Source organism: Amaranthus tricolor, chromosome 9 (genome assembly GCF_026212465.1).
Source record: "Amaranthus tricolor cultivar Red isolate AtriRed21 chromosome 9, ASM2621246v1, whole genome shotgun sequence".
Lineage (NCBI taxonomy): Eukaryota > Viridiplantae > Streptophyta > Magnoliopsida > Caryophyllales > Amaranthaceae > Amaranthus > Amaranthus tricolor.
Window position 1 is genome coordinate 24,871,339 of NC_080055.1, and position 17,806 is coordinate 24,889,144.

General features: G+C 35.8%; 1 protein-coding gene across 1 annotated transcript; it reads left to right on the forward strand.

The window, feature by feature from the left end:
• The first annotated feature begins 2,221 nt into the window (after positions 1-2,221).
• Positions 2,222-5,380, forward strand: LOC130823419 (secreted RxLR effector protein 161-like). The gene is made up of 4 exons (XM_057688039.1): positions 2,222-2,323; positions 2,402-2,445; positions 2,494-2,683; positions 5,360-5,380. Exons 1-4 carry the CDS (start codon positions 2,222-2,224, stop codon positions 5,378-5,380), a joined length of 357 nt encoding a protein of 118 aa, XP_057544022.1.
• Positions 5,381-17,806: the final 12,426 nt, after the last annotated feature.

Genomic DNA, 17,806 nt, shown 5'->3' on the forward strand with positions numbered 1-17,806 from the left:
CATATTGTCAAGGTTGTTCTCCAAGAAGAATGATGCTCAACTCCAGATGCTAGAGAACGAGCTAATGTCGATCCAACAAAATAAATTGACGGTGAACTGATATTTCACTAAAGTCAAGACTATGTGCTCTTTGGACCTCGAGATGTAAAGGTGTACCAAAATTTACATAGACAGATTCCAAACATTGTCCCTCTAATATCGATGTTGAATGTCTATGTAATGTCTGCTCAAACAGCATATGTAGACAAGACAAGGAAGAATGAGACAGCTGACTTGTGGCATGCAAGCTTGGGTCACGTGAGCTATACCAAGCTAAAAGTGATGATGAATAAATCGATGCTCAAGGGTCTTCCTGAATTGGATGTCAAGGAAGATATAATTTTTGTCGGATGTCAATTCGATTAAGCAACTAGCTGCCATATGAAGACTCAAAGTTTAAGTCTCAGGCACCTTTAAAACTTATTCACTCAAACGTATTTGGGTCGGTCAAGCAACATTCAGTAAGTGGCCTACGATATATGAACACCTTCATAGATGATTATTCCAGATATGTCAAGGTAGACTTTATGAAGGAGAAATCAGAAGCATTCAACAAGTTCTAATAGTTCAAGGAAGCAGTGGTAAAAGAAGTTGGTAGAAAAGTGCAATGTCTAAGAACAGACAATGGGGGAGAATATACATCAGCTGAATTCTCTCAGTATTTGCAAGATCGCAAAATACGACGCCAGCTCACTTGTCCAAACACTCCAAAAAAATGGAGTAGCAGAGAGAAAGAATCGACACCTAGCAGAGACATGTAGAAGCATGCTACATGCGAAAAACGTGCCACCACGTTTTTGGGTCGAATGCATGAAAACAGCAACACATGTGACAAACAGGCTACCACAAGCGAGGCTAGAGTTTGTCTCCCTGTACGAGAAGTTGTGGAAGATTAAGCCAATAGTGAGCCATTTTCGAGTTTTCGGATGTGTATGCTATGTGTTTGTTCCTGAGCACCTACGCAGCAAATTTGACAAAAAGGCGATTAGATGTATCTTTGTGGGATATGATGATCAAAGGAAAGGTTGGAAATGTTGTGATCCAACTACAAATAAGTGTCATGTGTCAAGAAATGTGGTGTTTGATGAAGCATCCTCTTGGTGGTCACCACAAGCTGTACTATTACCAGACTCAAAGGAGATTGAGGAAAAGCTTCTAGAGAAAATAGAGGATCAATCTACTAAAGATGATGATCTAGAAAGTGAAAGTTCACAAACTTCACCAAAAGCAAAAGAGAAAAGTCCATGGAAGACGGGAGCACATCATAGAAGTCCTGAAGAAGAAAGGCCAAGTCAAGTAGAAGATCTTGAAGAAGAGGAACCTCGTCTAGTCCTACGTAGATCGATCAGATCTCAAAAGCCTAATCCGAAATATGCTAATTCTGCAATGGTTAAGGATGTCAAAGAGCCAACTAGCTATGATGAAGCAGCTCGAAGCAAAGATTGGAGGAAAGCCATAGAGGGGAAAATTCAAGCTCTGCATCAGAATCAAACTTGGGAGTTAGTACCAACACTTAAGGAAGTTCAACCTATTTTCTGTAAATGGGTGTACAAGGTGAAGACTAAACCCGATGGCACTATTGAAAGGTACAAGGCATGATTGGTAGCTCAAGGATTTTCTCAGTAATATGGGTTGGACTATAATGAAACATTTAGTCCAGTGGCAAAAATTACTACAGTGCCTGTTTTACTAGCACTTGCGGCTAGTCTTTCTTGGAAGCTTTGACAAATGGATGTTAAGAACGCATTCTTACATGGTGAACTGGATAGAGATATCTACATGGATCAACCTAAAGGGTTCGAGAGTCAATCTCATCCAAACTATGTGTGCAAGCTGAAAAAGGCGCTTTACGGTTTGAAGCAAGCACCACGAGCATGGTATGGCAAAATAGCAGAATTCTTGCTACAAAGTGGTTACTCAGTTGCACCAGCTGATTCAAGTTTGTTTGTGAAAGCTCGAGATGAAAAGTTGGCGATAGTTCTTGTCTATGTTGATGATCTCATCATTACTGGAAATGATGATTGGGAGATCCAACAGACAAAAGCTAATCTCTCGGTTCGATTTCAGATAAAAGAACTTGGACAAATTGAAGCATTTTCTTGGTCTAGAAGTGGAGCGAACCAATGATGGGATATTTCTCTACCAACAGAAATATGCCCAAGATCTTTTGGATAAATATGGAATGCTTGACTGCAAGCCTATCTCAACTCCAATGGAGGTTAATGCACAACTATGTACGGCAATAGGCAAAGAGTTAGAAGACGTGACAATGTATAGACAATTGGTGGGAAGTCTAATCTATCTCACGCTAACTTGACCAGATATTACCTATACAGTTAATGTGATTAGTCGATTCATGCAGAAACCGAAGAAACCTCACCTGGAAGCTATAAAGCGAATATCGAGGTATGTCAAAGGAAGTATTGATTATGGTATCCTTTAACGTAATGATAGAAAATTTGAAGTTGCTGGATATTGTGATGCTGATTATGCTGGAGATCTTGATACACGTCGATCAACTACTAGTTATGTGTTCAACCTGGATTCTGAAGCAGTTTCATGGTGTAGTAAGAGACAACCAATAGTGAAATTGTCAAGTACGGAAGCAGAGTACCGAGTATCAGCGATGGCAACACAAGAATGTGTATGTGTAGCAGGAGCGGCACTCTCGATACATAATTAACATTAATAATTATACTTAAGATAAATAATGCGGAAATGTAAAACGCCGAACTGCTAAAAACCATTTAAACTAAAATTGTTCAAAACATAAGTAAAAAAAATATCTTACAACTGAGAAAATATAAAATAAGGTTTACTTAAATACGATAAAAAAAAACAATAAGTACAATATAGTCATCAAGTAAAATCATTGAAGCTAAGTCCTCGATAGAATAATTAAAGTTGCGGCCTGGATCGAAACCTGAGCTAAATTTTCCTGCAAAATACTGTCATCCATAATATGGACGACAGCCGATTAAATCGGTCAGCGATAAAGCCGAGTACAATTTTCTCAACAAGCTTATGATGCGATAGTTAAATCATGCTTACAGAATAATCATCAAGCACAGTATAGAAGGTTATTACTCATTATTGACCTTTACTAAGCCATTAAGTTACATTCTCAATACTTGCAGAAGTTCATTACTGCTACTAAATACATGGTAACCTTAATGCTTATTTAATCAAGTTCAATTAAGCCTCATAGCTTTACCATCATAGCACATCACAAGATCACAACAATAATGACAACTGATATATGTAAGGGTCTGGTTAGGTGAGGACCATAGTCCTAAACCCTAACTGTGGTGGGAGTCGTCACTCCTCTCAATACTGTTATGCTCGAGACTTCACAGGATGGGTTTTTCTCGGACCCCCTGTCTGACACCGCATTTTACGTGCTGGCTAACACGGACGCCGGGATTTTACATGCCGGTCCATGGTTCGACGTTACCTTACTATCAGAGTCATACAATCAATATCATGCAATATCAAACAAGACTCTAAACCGAAATAGTTTACATTCTTATAAGTCAAACTTCCACTAGTCAAATTTTTGACAATTCTACCCTTTTAGTAGAAACAAATTACTAGTATCTAATAAATTAATATTTAATTAAATAACAAATTTTCGTAGCTATACTAAGATTCCTGAGGCTAAACTAAGTCATAAATAATCATAACAGTCAAGGGTAATATTTCTAAGTACTTAATAACATATTTTATCAAATAACCAGTAAAATAGTAAAACGGATCTATCATCACTATAAAAATAACATAATCCGACAAATTATTAAGGGTCCAAAATCTATATGAAATGAGTTTTCAAGAAAAACAATGCTAAGCATTTTAACAAATTTGTTTGACTATTTTACCGATAAACCGATTAATAATTCTTTATAATTACTTGAGTCCAACAAAAAAATATCAAAACATCAAGATGATATGAAATCATTTTAAACACATAAGTTTATTTAACTAGTAAAATTCGTATATATCTATATTATCATATTAATCAAAAATTTCCATATATATGACTTTTTTTTTTGAGTGTCCCAAAAGTATTATTGTTTTGACGAAAATATCACTAAACTGGATATAACTTTAATATTACCATATAAAGTTTAAATGACTAAAATAAAATCATGTTGATCATGCTTTTATATTATCGAGTAACCATAAATAAATATCACATAACGAGAGAGTTAAGAAAATGTGTACCATTTTCCTCCGAAGGTGGTGCTAAACCAAGTAAGAGAATAATAATAGAAAAATAAGAACTTAAGGAAATAAGTTCCAAAAGAAAGTCTTCAAGGTTCCAAGCTTCAAAGAAGTAGATCTTCAATTACCTAAAAGAAAAAGATATCCAAGCTCCAAAAGATAATACTTGACTTTTTAAAAGTTGATGATTATCGGCTTAAGAAGTGATAAGATCAAGCTCCATCTTCATTTGATTCTTCAACAAATAAAAAGGGTATAAAGTTAGTAAGATGTTAATGAAGTGAAGATATAAGAAAGAATGGTAGAAAGATTTGATGATGGGGGTGCAAGTGATCTCATGGCTAAGGAGGGGTATTTATAATGAGTTTTGGGCAACTTTTTAGTTCATAAGATTGTATGAAAAAGAAGGTTAACTTGTGTAAGTGATTTAGAGTGTGTAAGTGAATGTGTAAGAGTTGGAGTGTGTAAGTGGATGTGTAAGAATTTGGAGTGTAGAAGAAGGTTAACTTGTGTAAGGAAATGGTGATAGCTTGTGTAAGTGATGAACATTATGGATTGATGTAGAAAGGATTTTGATTCATCAAATTTTTGTTCTAGTTTATGCTAGTGAAATGTTTTAGATTAATGGGAAAGTATGATTAAGGTTTGATTATGAAAATATGATAGTTTACTTAGAAAATTTTAGTTAAAACTATACTTAAAGTTAATAAGAAAAATATAGTTAATTTTTAGGTATAAAATAATTAAATCAAAGTTGTAAAGTTAAAATGATAAGTAGTAAAGTTAGTTTAAGAAAACGAAATTTAAACGTAATGTTTTAATAAAACCGTAAATATAATATTAAAATTTTACTTTTCGTAGTATAAAATAATAAAATAATATTTTAGTGCTTATAAAGAAATTTAAGAATATATATATATATATATATTTAAGTTTAATATTTGGAAGAAATTACAAAAATCGGAATAAGGTTTAGGAATTAAAGGTGATTTGAATTAGATAACCAAAGGATTAGGAATTCGAAAAGAAATTTCGGAATAATTAATCGGAAGATTAAGATTAAGAAATTTGAGCCTGTTACAACTCTTTCCCTCTTTAGATAGTTTTGTCCCGAAACTAGGACTTACCAAAAAGGTTAGGATAACGCTCTCTCATGTCGATCTCTTTTTCCCAAGTCGCCTATTCAACCCCGTGGTTTGACCACAAAACCTTGACCAATGGAATCCTCGAATTTCTCAACTCTTTTACTCGGGTATCTAAGATCCTGATTGGTCGTTCCTCATACACCAAAGACTCCTCAATCAAAAGTGGCTCGTGAGCTAGAACATGAGACGGATCGTGAACATACTTCTTCAACTGTGAAACATGGAACACATTATGAACTTTTGCTAAACTTGGAGGTAAAGCCAACTCATAAGAAACTTCCCCGACTCTCCTTAGGATCTCAAAAGGTCCAATAAATTTTGGACTCAACTTTCCTCGAACTCCAAAACGCTGGACACCCCTTGTAGGTGAAACCTTTAGGAAAACCTTGTCGCCAACCTCAAATTGCAACATCTTTCGACGATTATCAGCATAACTCTTTTGTCGGCTCTGTGCTGCTCTCATGTTCTGTTGAACAATCTTCAGAGCATCAATGGATTCCTGAATCACATCTGGACCTTCGGGAATGGTCCTATCCATCAAATCCCAACACAAAGGTACTCGACACTTCCTTCCATAAAGAGCTTCATACGGTGCCATCCTAATACTAGATTGGAAACTGTTGTTGTAGGCGAACTCCACCATCGGCAATTTATCTTCCCAAGAACCCTTAAAGTCCAACACACAACATCTCAAAAGATCCTCTAAAGTCTGAATAGTTCTCTCAGTCTGACCATCAGTCGCAGGATGAAAAGCAGTACTCAATCACAACTTACTCCCAAAAGCTTCCTGCAACTTTTCCCAAAACCTCGATAAAAACTTCGGATCCCTATCCGAAACAATAGTCCTCGGAACACCATGAAGTCTGACAATCTCTCGGACATAGGTATCTGCTAATTGCTTGGCCCCCCAAGTATTCTTCATTGGCACAAATCTAGCGACCTTGGTCAATCTATCAACAATGACCCAAATAACATCATTCCCTCGTTGGGTCCTTGGCAGCCCTATCACAAAGTCCATAGAAATCGAGTCCCACTTCCAATCTGGGACAGGCAACGGTTGAAGCAACCCTGAACTCTTTTGTCTCTCGAACTTTACCCTCTGGCAGACTAGGCACTTAGACACAAAATTAAAGACATCTTTCCTTAGACCTTTCCACCAAAATATCTCTCTTATCTCCTCAATCATCTTATCTCGACCTGGATGCAAATGAAATAAACTTTGATGACCTTCCTTCAGAATCTCATTCTTCAATTCAAATTGATTTGGAACACACAATCTACCGTTCATCCTCAACTCTCCTCTTTCTCCTAACTCAAAAGCATTAGTCTCATTTTTCTCAACTCTATGGATCAACTCAACAATCTCTGGATCCTCAAGTTGTGCCTCAATTATACGATCAAACAAAGTGGGTTGTATAGTCATTGCTCCCAAATACTGACCAACCTCGTGTCGACTACAAATCTCTAATCCCAAACTCTGCATCTCACGATACAACTCCCATGGTACAGACATAATGGCATTCACAGACACTCTCAGTCTCCTACTTAAGGCATCAGCTACATTATTCGCTTTTCCAGGGTGGTACACAATTTCAAGATCATAATCCTTAATAACCTCAAGCCACCGCCTTTGGTGCATGTTCAATTCTTTTTGGTTGAAGACATACCTCAAATTTTGATGATCAGTGTAGATCTTACACGGTAACCCATACAAATAATGTCTCCACAACTTCAAAGCAAAGATCACTGCAGCAAGTTCAATGTCATGCACGGGGTAATTCACCTCATGTGGCCTTAACTGCCTCGATGCATAAGCTATGACCTTTCCTTCTTGCATAAGTACACAACCTAAACCTTCGAATGAAGCATCACAATAGACCTCGAATGGCTTGCTACAATCAGGCATTGCTAAAACAGGGGCGGTAGTAAGTCTTTTCTTTAATTCCTCGAAAGCAATTGTGTGCCTCTCATTCCACTGAAATCGTATCCCTTTCTTCAACAGCTTAAACATGGGACGAGCAACCTTAGAAAAGTTTTCAACATATTTCCTATAGTACCCAGCTAATCCTAAAAAGCTCCGAACTTCAGTCACATTTCTAGGAATCGGCCAGTCCGTTATTGCTTTAATCTTCTCAGGATCTACAGAAATTCCACCCTTAGACACCATATGACCTAGAAAAGAAATTTCCTCAAGCCAAAACTCACACTTACTAAGCTTCCCATACAATTTCTCTTTTCTCAAAAGCTCTAGAATCATTCTCAAGTGTTCTTCATGTTCTTCCCTACTCCTTGAATATACCAAAATATCATCGATAAAAACAACCACAAATTTATCCAAATAAGGACGAAGATACCTCTACATCAAATCCATAAATGCTGCAGGTGCATTTGTTAACCCAAATGGCATCACCAAAAACTCATAATGTCCATATCGGGTCCGAAATGCTGTTTTAGAAACATCCTCCTTCGCTATCCTCAATTGATGATATCCAGACCTTAAATCAATCTTCGAGAACACCTGAGCGCCTCTTAGCTGATCAAACAAATCATCTATCCTAGGCAAAGGGTAACGGTTCTTAATGGTGATCTTATTAATCTCCCTATAATCAATACACAATCTCATCGTTCCATCCTTCTTCTTCACAAAGAGAACAGGGGCTCCCCAGGGTGACACACTAGGTCGGATAAAACCTTTCTCCAATAATTCATCTAATTGCCTTTTCAATTCGGCTAACTCAGCTGGAGCAAAACGGTACGGAGTCCTAGAGATAGGGGTAGCATCAGGAATTAGATCTATATGAAAGTCAACCTCTCTCCTTGGAGGTAAACCAGGTAGATCCTCAGGGAAAACATCAGGGTAATCACAAACAATTGGGGTTTCCTCAAGACTTAACTTGATTTTCTCCTCACTACTAGTAATAAAACACAAATATCCCTTATCTCTATGTTTAATCATCTCAATGGCTTGAACTGCAGAAATGGTCTGAATGGGAAACACAAAATTCTTCCTAATCAAACATTCTCCACCTGGAGCCTTAACCCGAACGATCTTCTCTTTACACAAAATCTCCACATGATGACGTCCCAACCAGTCCATCCCCAAAATAATATCATATGTACCCAACTCAAACACTATTAAATCGGCAGGTAGATGGTTGTCCGAAATCTTAAGAGGGAAATTAGGAAAGATACGGTCACATAGGAATGGTGAACCGTCAGGTAATAGAATTTGGAGATTAAATTTTTGAGGTTCAAGAGAGATAGAGGATTTATGAAGGAAAGAAGAAGAGATAAAAGATCGGTCAGCTCCTGAATCAAAAAGAATATGAGCCAAAGAGTCTCCTACGACAAAGTGACCAGAAATGACCTTACCCTCAAACGCCTGATGAAGATTGTCTACATGGTTGCTAATAGCGTGCAAACCGGCAGTCCTCCTAGCTGCAATACTCTGAACATTTTCCGAAGAACTAGGAGCTCCATAATTACCAGTACTACTAGCTCCCAACTGGATCCCTTCTCGGCAGTTAGTGGAAACATGACCCTCCTTTTTGCATTTGAAGCAGATGATCTTCCCAGTGCATGAACGACCTCGGTGATCCTTACCACATAAGCGACACTTCCAAACTGTGACTCTTGTTGAAGTGGTTGGTTGGAACGGCTTGCGATCCCAATTGGTCGGCTTCTTGTTCCTGTTGTTGTTGCCTCCACTAAATTTTCTTTTGTTGGTGTTGTCCTCTTTTTCAAGGATCCTCTCATACTCAAGCGCTCGGTCGTAGAGATCTCGGAAGTCAGAATACTTCCCGATCCCCTTTTGGATCTTAAGATTAAGACCCTCAAAGAAGCGGGATGCACGAACACTTTCTTTGCTTACGATGTTAGAAGCAAATCGAGATAGCTCATTGAACTTACAACTGTACTCAATCACGGTCATAAGACCCTGACGAAGATGTAAGAACTCATTCTCCTTTTTCCGTTGGAGTGATGGCGGATAGAATTGTTGACGAAGAGTTATAAGGAAATCATCCCAAAAGGTATCAATCATAGTGGCCTTGACAGAACGCCACCATAACTCTGCTGGACCAGATAGGTAGAAGGAAGCCAGCTTTACTTTTAGGTGCGCTGGACAGTTAATGACCTCTAAAAGTTTCTCCATCTCTGCGAGCCAATTCTCAAAGCGAACCGGATCAGCTTCTCCGTCGTATTGCGGCAGACGATGATAAGCCATATTCTTAAAGTATTTCCCGTCGTCATTGGCCTCTTGAGCCTGATTCTCCATGAGGGTGATCAGTCGCTCATTTGTCCTTTCCATCCGAGCTAGTTGTGCTTCTAGCTCTCGAACTCTAGCTTCGTGATCAGATGAAGTTACGCCATTTCTTACCTAAAATATTTTTTAAACATGTGACTAACTTTCACATTAACTTAATTAATCTAGCACGTAATTTTACACATAGTCACATAAGCACATAGAAAACAAATAGAATTTTTAGGAAGACTTGTTTTGAAAATCATTTGAAATACTTTTCTTTTTTTCCTCTTTTTTTTTTTAATTGTTTTTTTAGTCAGCTATCGAGTCACATGGAACTAAAATTTCAAGATTCGAGTAACTTTAGCTCTGATACCACGTGTAGCAGGAGCGGCACTCTCGATACATAATTAACATTAATAATTATACTTAAGATAAATAATGCGGAAGTGTAAAACGCCGAACTGCTAAAAACCATTTAAACTAAAATTGTTCAAAACATAAGTAAAAAAAATATCTTACAACTGAGAAAATATAAAATAAGGTTTACTTAAATACGATAAAAAAAAACAATAAGTACAATATAGTCATCAAGTAAAATCATTGAAGCTAAGTCCTCGATAGAATAATTAAAGTTGCGGCCTGGATCGAAACCTGAGCTAAATTTTCCTGCAAAATACTGTCATCCATAATATGGACGACAGCCGATTAAATCGGTCAGCGATAAAGCCGAGTACAATTTTCTCAACAAGCTTATGATGCGATAGTTAAATCATGCTTACAGAATAATCATCAAGCACAGTATAGAAGGTTATTACTCATTATTGACCTTTACTAAGCCATTAAGTTACATTCTCAATACTTGCAGAAGTTCATTACTGCTACTAAATACATGGTAACCTTAATGCTTATTTAATCAAGTTCAATTAAGCCTCATAGCTTTACCATCATAGCACATCACAAGATCACAACAATAATGACAACTGATATATGTAAGGGTCTGGTTAGGTGAGGACCGTAGTCCTAAACCCTAACTGTGGTGGGAGTCGTCACTCCTCTCAATACTGTTATGCTCGAGACTTCACAGGATGGGTTTTTCTCGGACCCCCTGTCTGACACCGCATTTTACGTGCTGGCTAACACGGACGCCGGGATTTTACATGCCGGTCCATGGTTCGACGTTACCTTACTATCAGAGTCATACAATCAATATCATGCAATATCAAACAAGACTCTAAACCGAAATAGTTTACATTCTTATAAGTCAAACTTCCACTAGTCAAATTTTTGACAATTCTACCCTTTTAGTAGAAACAAATTACTAGTATCTAATAAATTAATATTTAATTAAATAACAAATTTTCGTAGCTATACTAAGATTCCTGAGGCTAAACTAAGTCATAAATAATCATAACAGTCAAGGGTAATATTTCTAAGTACTTAATAACATATTTTATCAAATAACCAGTAAAATAGTAAAACGGATCTATCATCACTATAAAAATAACATAATCCGACAAATTATTAAGGGTCCAAAATCTATATGAAATGAGTTTTCAAGAAAAACAATGCTAAGCATTTTAACAAATTTGTTTGACTATTTTACCGATAAACCGATTAATAATTCTTTATAATTACTTGAGTCCAACAAAAAAATATCAAAACATCAAGATGATATGAAATCATTTTAAACACATAAGTTTATTTAACTAGTAAAATTCGTATATATCTATATTATCATATTAATCAAAAATTTCCATATATATGACTTTTTTTTTTGAGTGTCCCAAAAGTATTATTGTTTTGACGAAAATATCACTAAACTGGATATAACTTTAATATTACCATATAAAGTTTAAATGACTAAAATAAAATCATGTTGATCATGCTTTTATATTATCGAGTAACCATAAATAAATATCACATAACGAGAGAGTTAAGAAAATGTGTACCATTTTCCTCCGAAGGTGGTGCTAAACCAAGTAAGAGAATAATAATAGAAAAATAAGAACTTAAGGAAATAAGTTCCAAAAGAAAGTCTTCAAGGTTCCAAGCTTCAAAGAAGTAGATCTTCAATTACCTAAAAGAAAAAGATATCCAAGCTCCAAAAGATAATACTTGACTTTTTAAAAGTTGATGATTATCGGCTTAAGAAGTGATAAGATCAAGCTCCATCTTCATTTGATTCTTCAACAAATAAAAAGGGTATAAAGTTAGTAAGATGTTAATGAAGTGAAGATATAAGAAAGAATGGTAGAAAGATTTGATGATGGGGGTGCAAGTGATCTCATGGCTAAGGAGGGGTATTTATAATGAGTTTTGGGCAACTTTTTAGTTCATAAGATTGTATGAAAAAGAAGGTTAACTTGTGTAAGTGATTTAGAGTGTGTAAGTGAATGTGTAAGAGTTGGAGTGTGTAAGTGGATGTGTAAGAATTTGGAGTGTAGAAGAAGGTTAACTTGTGTAAGGAAATGGTGATAGCTTGTGTAAGTGATGAACATTATGGATTGATGTAGAAAGGATTTTGATTCATCAAATTTTTGTTCTAGTTTATGCTAGTGAAATGTTTTAGATTAATGGGAAAGTATGATTAAGGTTTGATTATGAAAATATGATAGTTTACTTAGAAAATTTTAGTTAAAACTATACTTAAAGTTAATAAGAAAAATATAGTTAATTTTTAGGTATAAAATAATTAAATCAAAGTTGTAAAGTTAAAATGATAAGTAGTAAAGTTAGTTTAAGAAAACGAAATTTAAACGTAATGTTTTAATAAAACCGTAAATATAATATTAAAATTTTACTTTTCGTAGTATAAAATAATAAAATAATATTTTAGTGCTTATAAAGAAATTTAAGAATATATATATATATATATTTAAGTTTAATATTTGGAAGAAATTACAAAAATCGGAATAAGGTTTAGGAATTAAAGGTGATTTGAATTAGATAACCAAAGGATTAGGAATTCGAAAAGAAATTTCGGAATAATTAATCGGAAGATTAAGATTAAGAAATTTGAGCCTATTACAGTATGGATCACCCAGCTACTGAAGGATTTGCATCAGCTTGTTGACTATGGTGTCAAGTTGAGTTGCGATAATCAATCATGGGTACTCGATGGGGGTGGTAGGGAAGAACTAGAATGGTATATTAACGATGTATATGTACGAAGAGTATGCAGGGCCAGCCCTAGGTTCTTGGGGCCCCGGGCGAAAGATTATTTATGGGCCTCTAAATCATTGTATATATAGAAAAGTTCAAACCTTAACACTAGTTGAAAACTAATATTTTTTGAGGGCTCTGAGCGTAGGCACGTTTTGCACTTGCTTAGGGTCGGCCCTGAAAGTATGGTCAAGGTTAGGGAAAGGCTAGGCCTCCCCATACTCATGTTGTTGCTTAATTCGTACTTTCTCTGATCTGAATTACTCGCTATTAAAGAATTTTGCAAAAGAATTAGTATATTTGTATTAAAAAGACAATTGTAACTATTAAAGATATGACTATATGAGTGTAAAAGCTAATGATTTTTGGGGAATGAAAAAATTAGGAGTAAAATAGACATTAACATATATTTACTTTTTACTGCTTTTTTTCTCTCCCTAAACTTGATTATAGATTTTTATTGGCGGATATAGTGTATATAATGATGATGACATACTTACTTTTTGCAAAAAATAATTATACAGCAAATAATTTTTAATGAACAAAAATAAGAATATTGCAAGTATATAATAATAGAATTGAGAAAGTATTATTGAATTGAATTTTGAAACAATACATCTATAGGACGGAAAACATTTGTTGTAGTCGCCTAATGTATAAAAACTGTCACATTGGATCGTAACCAATCTGATACATATTTACTCGTTTTTTAAATGTTATTTTTTTATTTATGTCATCACATTTAATGCCAATTCTAAATATTTCCAATTAATTTTGATGTTTTGGGTTGATAGTTTAAATCAATATTTTCTCGTTCAAACCCATACAAATTCTATATTACGCTTGTAACGGCCCGGTTAAAGTGACCCGGAAAATCATGTGAAAACATGAATCCGGTTCACTTACGGACACAAATAAACACATCCTTACTCGGATCGTCAACGTTCCAACGGTAAAGGAATATGGTCAACAAAGAAAACAGCGCCAAACAAAACAAAACCAAACAAAACAGCGGAAGTCTTTACATACAACTCGAGAGCCCACCGGCCTCTAGACTAGCTAAAAGTTGTACGAAATAAAAAGAAAACATCATAAACTTTGTTTACATAAACTGAGGTATTTAGACTCATTACAAAGTAAGTCTAGACTTGATAGTTACGGGTTCTAAGCTGAATCCTCACTCCAGCCCCCTCCTGCAGTTAACCTGCTGCACGTCATATGATAACACGTAGCAGGTTCCAAAGAACAACCAATACACGTCAGAGACTTCATACATATACAAAACAGGTTGAATACAAGCATTGTGTTTACCCTAGCATGCAAAGGCTCTATTATGTAATCTTTATTCATTAATTCCAAACCTTGTAACGTTGCCCGTCCTGTTCGGGTCGTACAAGTCATATTCCAAATTTGTTTTGGTGGAATACACTTGGGAGAGCAAATCCCAAGGCAACCACCTACCTAAGACGTTGCCCGTCCTGTTCGGGTCGCCAAAGGCTAAGTATGCATACCCCCATGGTGACCATAAAGATCCCTGAATGCCATGGGAAAAATAGTTGATAGTTTTCCAATTTATTTGTTAACCCTTTTGGGTAACATATCCATAAATTCTCAATTTCCACATAATTATTTCATATTATTTGAGGTGTCTAATCCTTATGTGATTACAATGCCTTGATTAGGAATAAAACAACATTACTTGCACAACCATATAAACAGTATGGTCTAAGCGTGTACCTTTAAGCACAGCAAATCCAAACGACGTTTACGCACGACAAGAATTTCACCCTCTTATGAATCGAGGTCCTAATTAACAAACACACAAAACGACCACGTTTAATAACGGGTTTACACAAACAATCCACTCCATACTACTAAAATATCACAAAGACTTGACAATTTCAAATGTTTTCATCCAATTCATGATCGCTCCAAAATTCCCATTCTGACCAGAAACTTTTATGGCCAAATCGGACAGTTTAGAAAATTCAAATTAAAAATCCGACTTCACCGCTGCGTCCGTAACGCATCAATTATCTTGGGTACCAAATTTCATAATTTCTAGCATCCGATTACTATTTTTAATTATTTTAAGCGTTTTAACGAGTTTTAAAAAAAAACGCATCGGTTAAATAAAACCACAACGAAACACACCCGATACTCGGATCGGAGCGCCACTACCGAGGCAGCAGCTGCTGTCCGAAAATTCCCGCTACTTAAATTATTTTTATTATATTTATATATATATTTTTTTTTCTATTTAAATTATTTAATCCCTTTTTAAATCCCCATATCAAAATATACCTAACCAAAACCAAATTTACCTTTTACTAAAATAAAACAAATAAAACCAAATCTCCTATCCCACCATCCACTTGATATTTCCACACATGTAACAATACATAAAATCCCATCAACAATCCAAACCATCATCAAAACACAAAATTAACAATTTAAAAATATTCATCCACAAGATCCTTCAAAAGCAATTAAAGTTTCATAACCCTTGACAATTAAATTAAATACTTGATTCTCTTATCAAATTAAAATTTTGTAGAGAATCATATATCATCATTTTTGAATCAAACACCTATATAAGGACAATCCTTTAAACAAATCAAATTTTGTTAAAGGATTTATAAACTCATGGATACCTACATTACTTAATCCATACACTTAAAATTTCTTCTAACAAACTAACATCTTGCTAGAGAAATATAAGGTATAAAATAAATACATTTTTAACCTTTGTATAAACTTTATTCTTATAACAAATTTAAACTTTGTTAAAGAATGTAAATCAAGGAAAATTTTGCATAACAGAGATATGATTTAACCCTTTTGACAAATCAATTTTATCAAAGGATTATAAAAGAAAACTTATGTAAAATACTCAATCCTCCTAATAAGTCATAGGATATCATCATATTGAAAGAAATATTATATAATCTCATACTAGAATTTCTTATAAATAAAATTTATAATTAACAACTCAACTTACTTACCCTTTGATTTGAAGATTGGATTGAACAAAGTTTTTTTTTTTTTTTCCTTGAATACCGAAACAAGAGCAAGAAAGAGGGAAAATTTCTGAATTTTTTGTTCACTTTGAAAGCTTAGGAAAAGTGAGGCAACTCAATGATGCTTAAGGATTAATAGGCACTTAAGAGGTGAGTTTAATTATGCCATAATACTCACTTATGAGAGGAGTTACAAACTCCTCCCCTTCCTCCTCATCACAACCGGCCACCCCTTCACTCCCCTCTCATTATTATTTTTTTTTTAATTTAATTTAATTAATTAATTAAGTCATTATTATATTATTGTTAAAATAAAAAGAACGTTACGCGATAGTCTCGTACGCGATAAAACTCGTTACCGTTAAAATTTAACTCACTTTATTTCTTAAAATTATATATGTGAAATAATATAATTTAATAATACGTATTTATTTTATTTTATTATATTATTTCTTAAACCCGATAAATTACGGGGTGTTACAGACTACCCCCCTTAAAAGAAGTTACGTCCTCGTAACTTATGTGGCAACGGAAAACATAGAACCCACATGCTATCACAATTAACTCCACATCATGACTCATGAGTAAAACACAACTACCAAAACAAGGATTTAACATTCCTTGCGCGAAATTCCTATCGCCCTCTACCCCCCTTAAGAAGTTACGTCCCCGTAACTCTACTGACCTGAAAAAGGTGAGGGTACTTTTCTCGCATAGCGTCTTCTGTTTCCCAAGTAGCCGCTTCACGCTCGTGATTTGACCACAGGACTTTTACCATAGATATATCCTTCCTTCGAGTGCTACGGACCTTTTTATCCAAGATTCGAACCGGTTGTTCAGGGTACGACAAAGATGCATCCAAATCTAAAGGTTCAGGGTCTAATACATGAGTGGCTGCGGCATGATACCGCTTTAACTGAGACACATGAAATACATCATGTACCTTTTCTAAAGAGTTTGGAAGAGCTAACCGATAAGCCACTTTACCCACACGTTCCAAAACTTCATATGGCCCAATGAACCGAGGGCTCAACTTTCCCCGAGCACCAAAACGTACTACTCCGCGCATGGGTGATACGCGAAGTAATACCTGTTCTCCCACGTTGAACTCCTCTGGCCGTCGTTTCAAATCAGCATACGACTTTTGGCGATCCTGTGCCGCTTTCAAACGATCCCTTATCAATCGTACCTTCTCACTCATCTGAAACAACAATTCAGGTCCTAAGGTCACCGCTTCAGTAAAATCGTCCCAATAAACCGGACTACGACAACGACGCCCATACAAAGCCTCGAATGGAGCCATCTGTATAGAAGCTTGATAACTGTTGTTATAAGAAAACTCAACTAGATCCAAATGTTCATCCCATGACCCTTGCCACTCCATGGCAATAGCACGTAACATATCCTCCAATACCTGATTCGTTCGTTCTGTCTGTCCATCCGTCTGCGGATGAAACGACGTACTATAGAGCAACGTTGTACCCATGGCCTGTTGCAAGGTTTGCCAAAACTGTGACAGATATCGTGTGTCTCTATCTGACACAATAGTACGGGGTACACCGTGGAATCGTACAACATACTTAATGTAGGCTCGTGCCAATTGTTCCATCTCCCAGCGACAATTCATAGGGATGAAACGTGCCGATTTAGTTAAACGATCAACTATAACCCATAACGCATCATTACCTGCTTTTGTTCGAGGTAAACCCACAACGAAATCCATAGAGATATCATCCCACTTCCATACTGGTATCTCTAACGGTTGTAATAATCCTCCTGGTCTCTTATGTTCACTTTTAACTTTCTGACAGGTCAGGCAGCGTGAGACATATTCTGCAATATCCTTCTTCATCCCCGACCACCAAAACATTAACTTGAGGTCTTGGTACATCTTGTCACCACCCGGGTGTACTGAAAATTTCGTACAATGGGCTTCATCCAGGATACGTTCCTTCAAAGATTCCTCCCCTGTC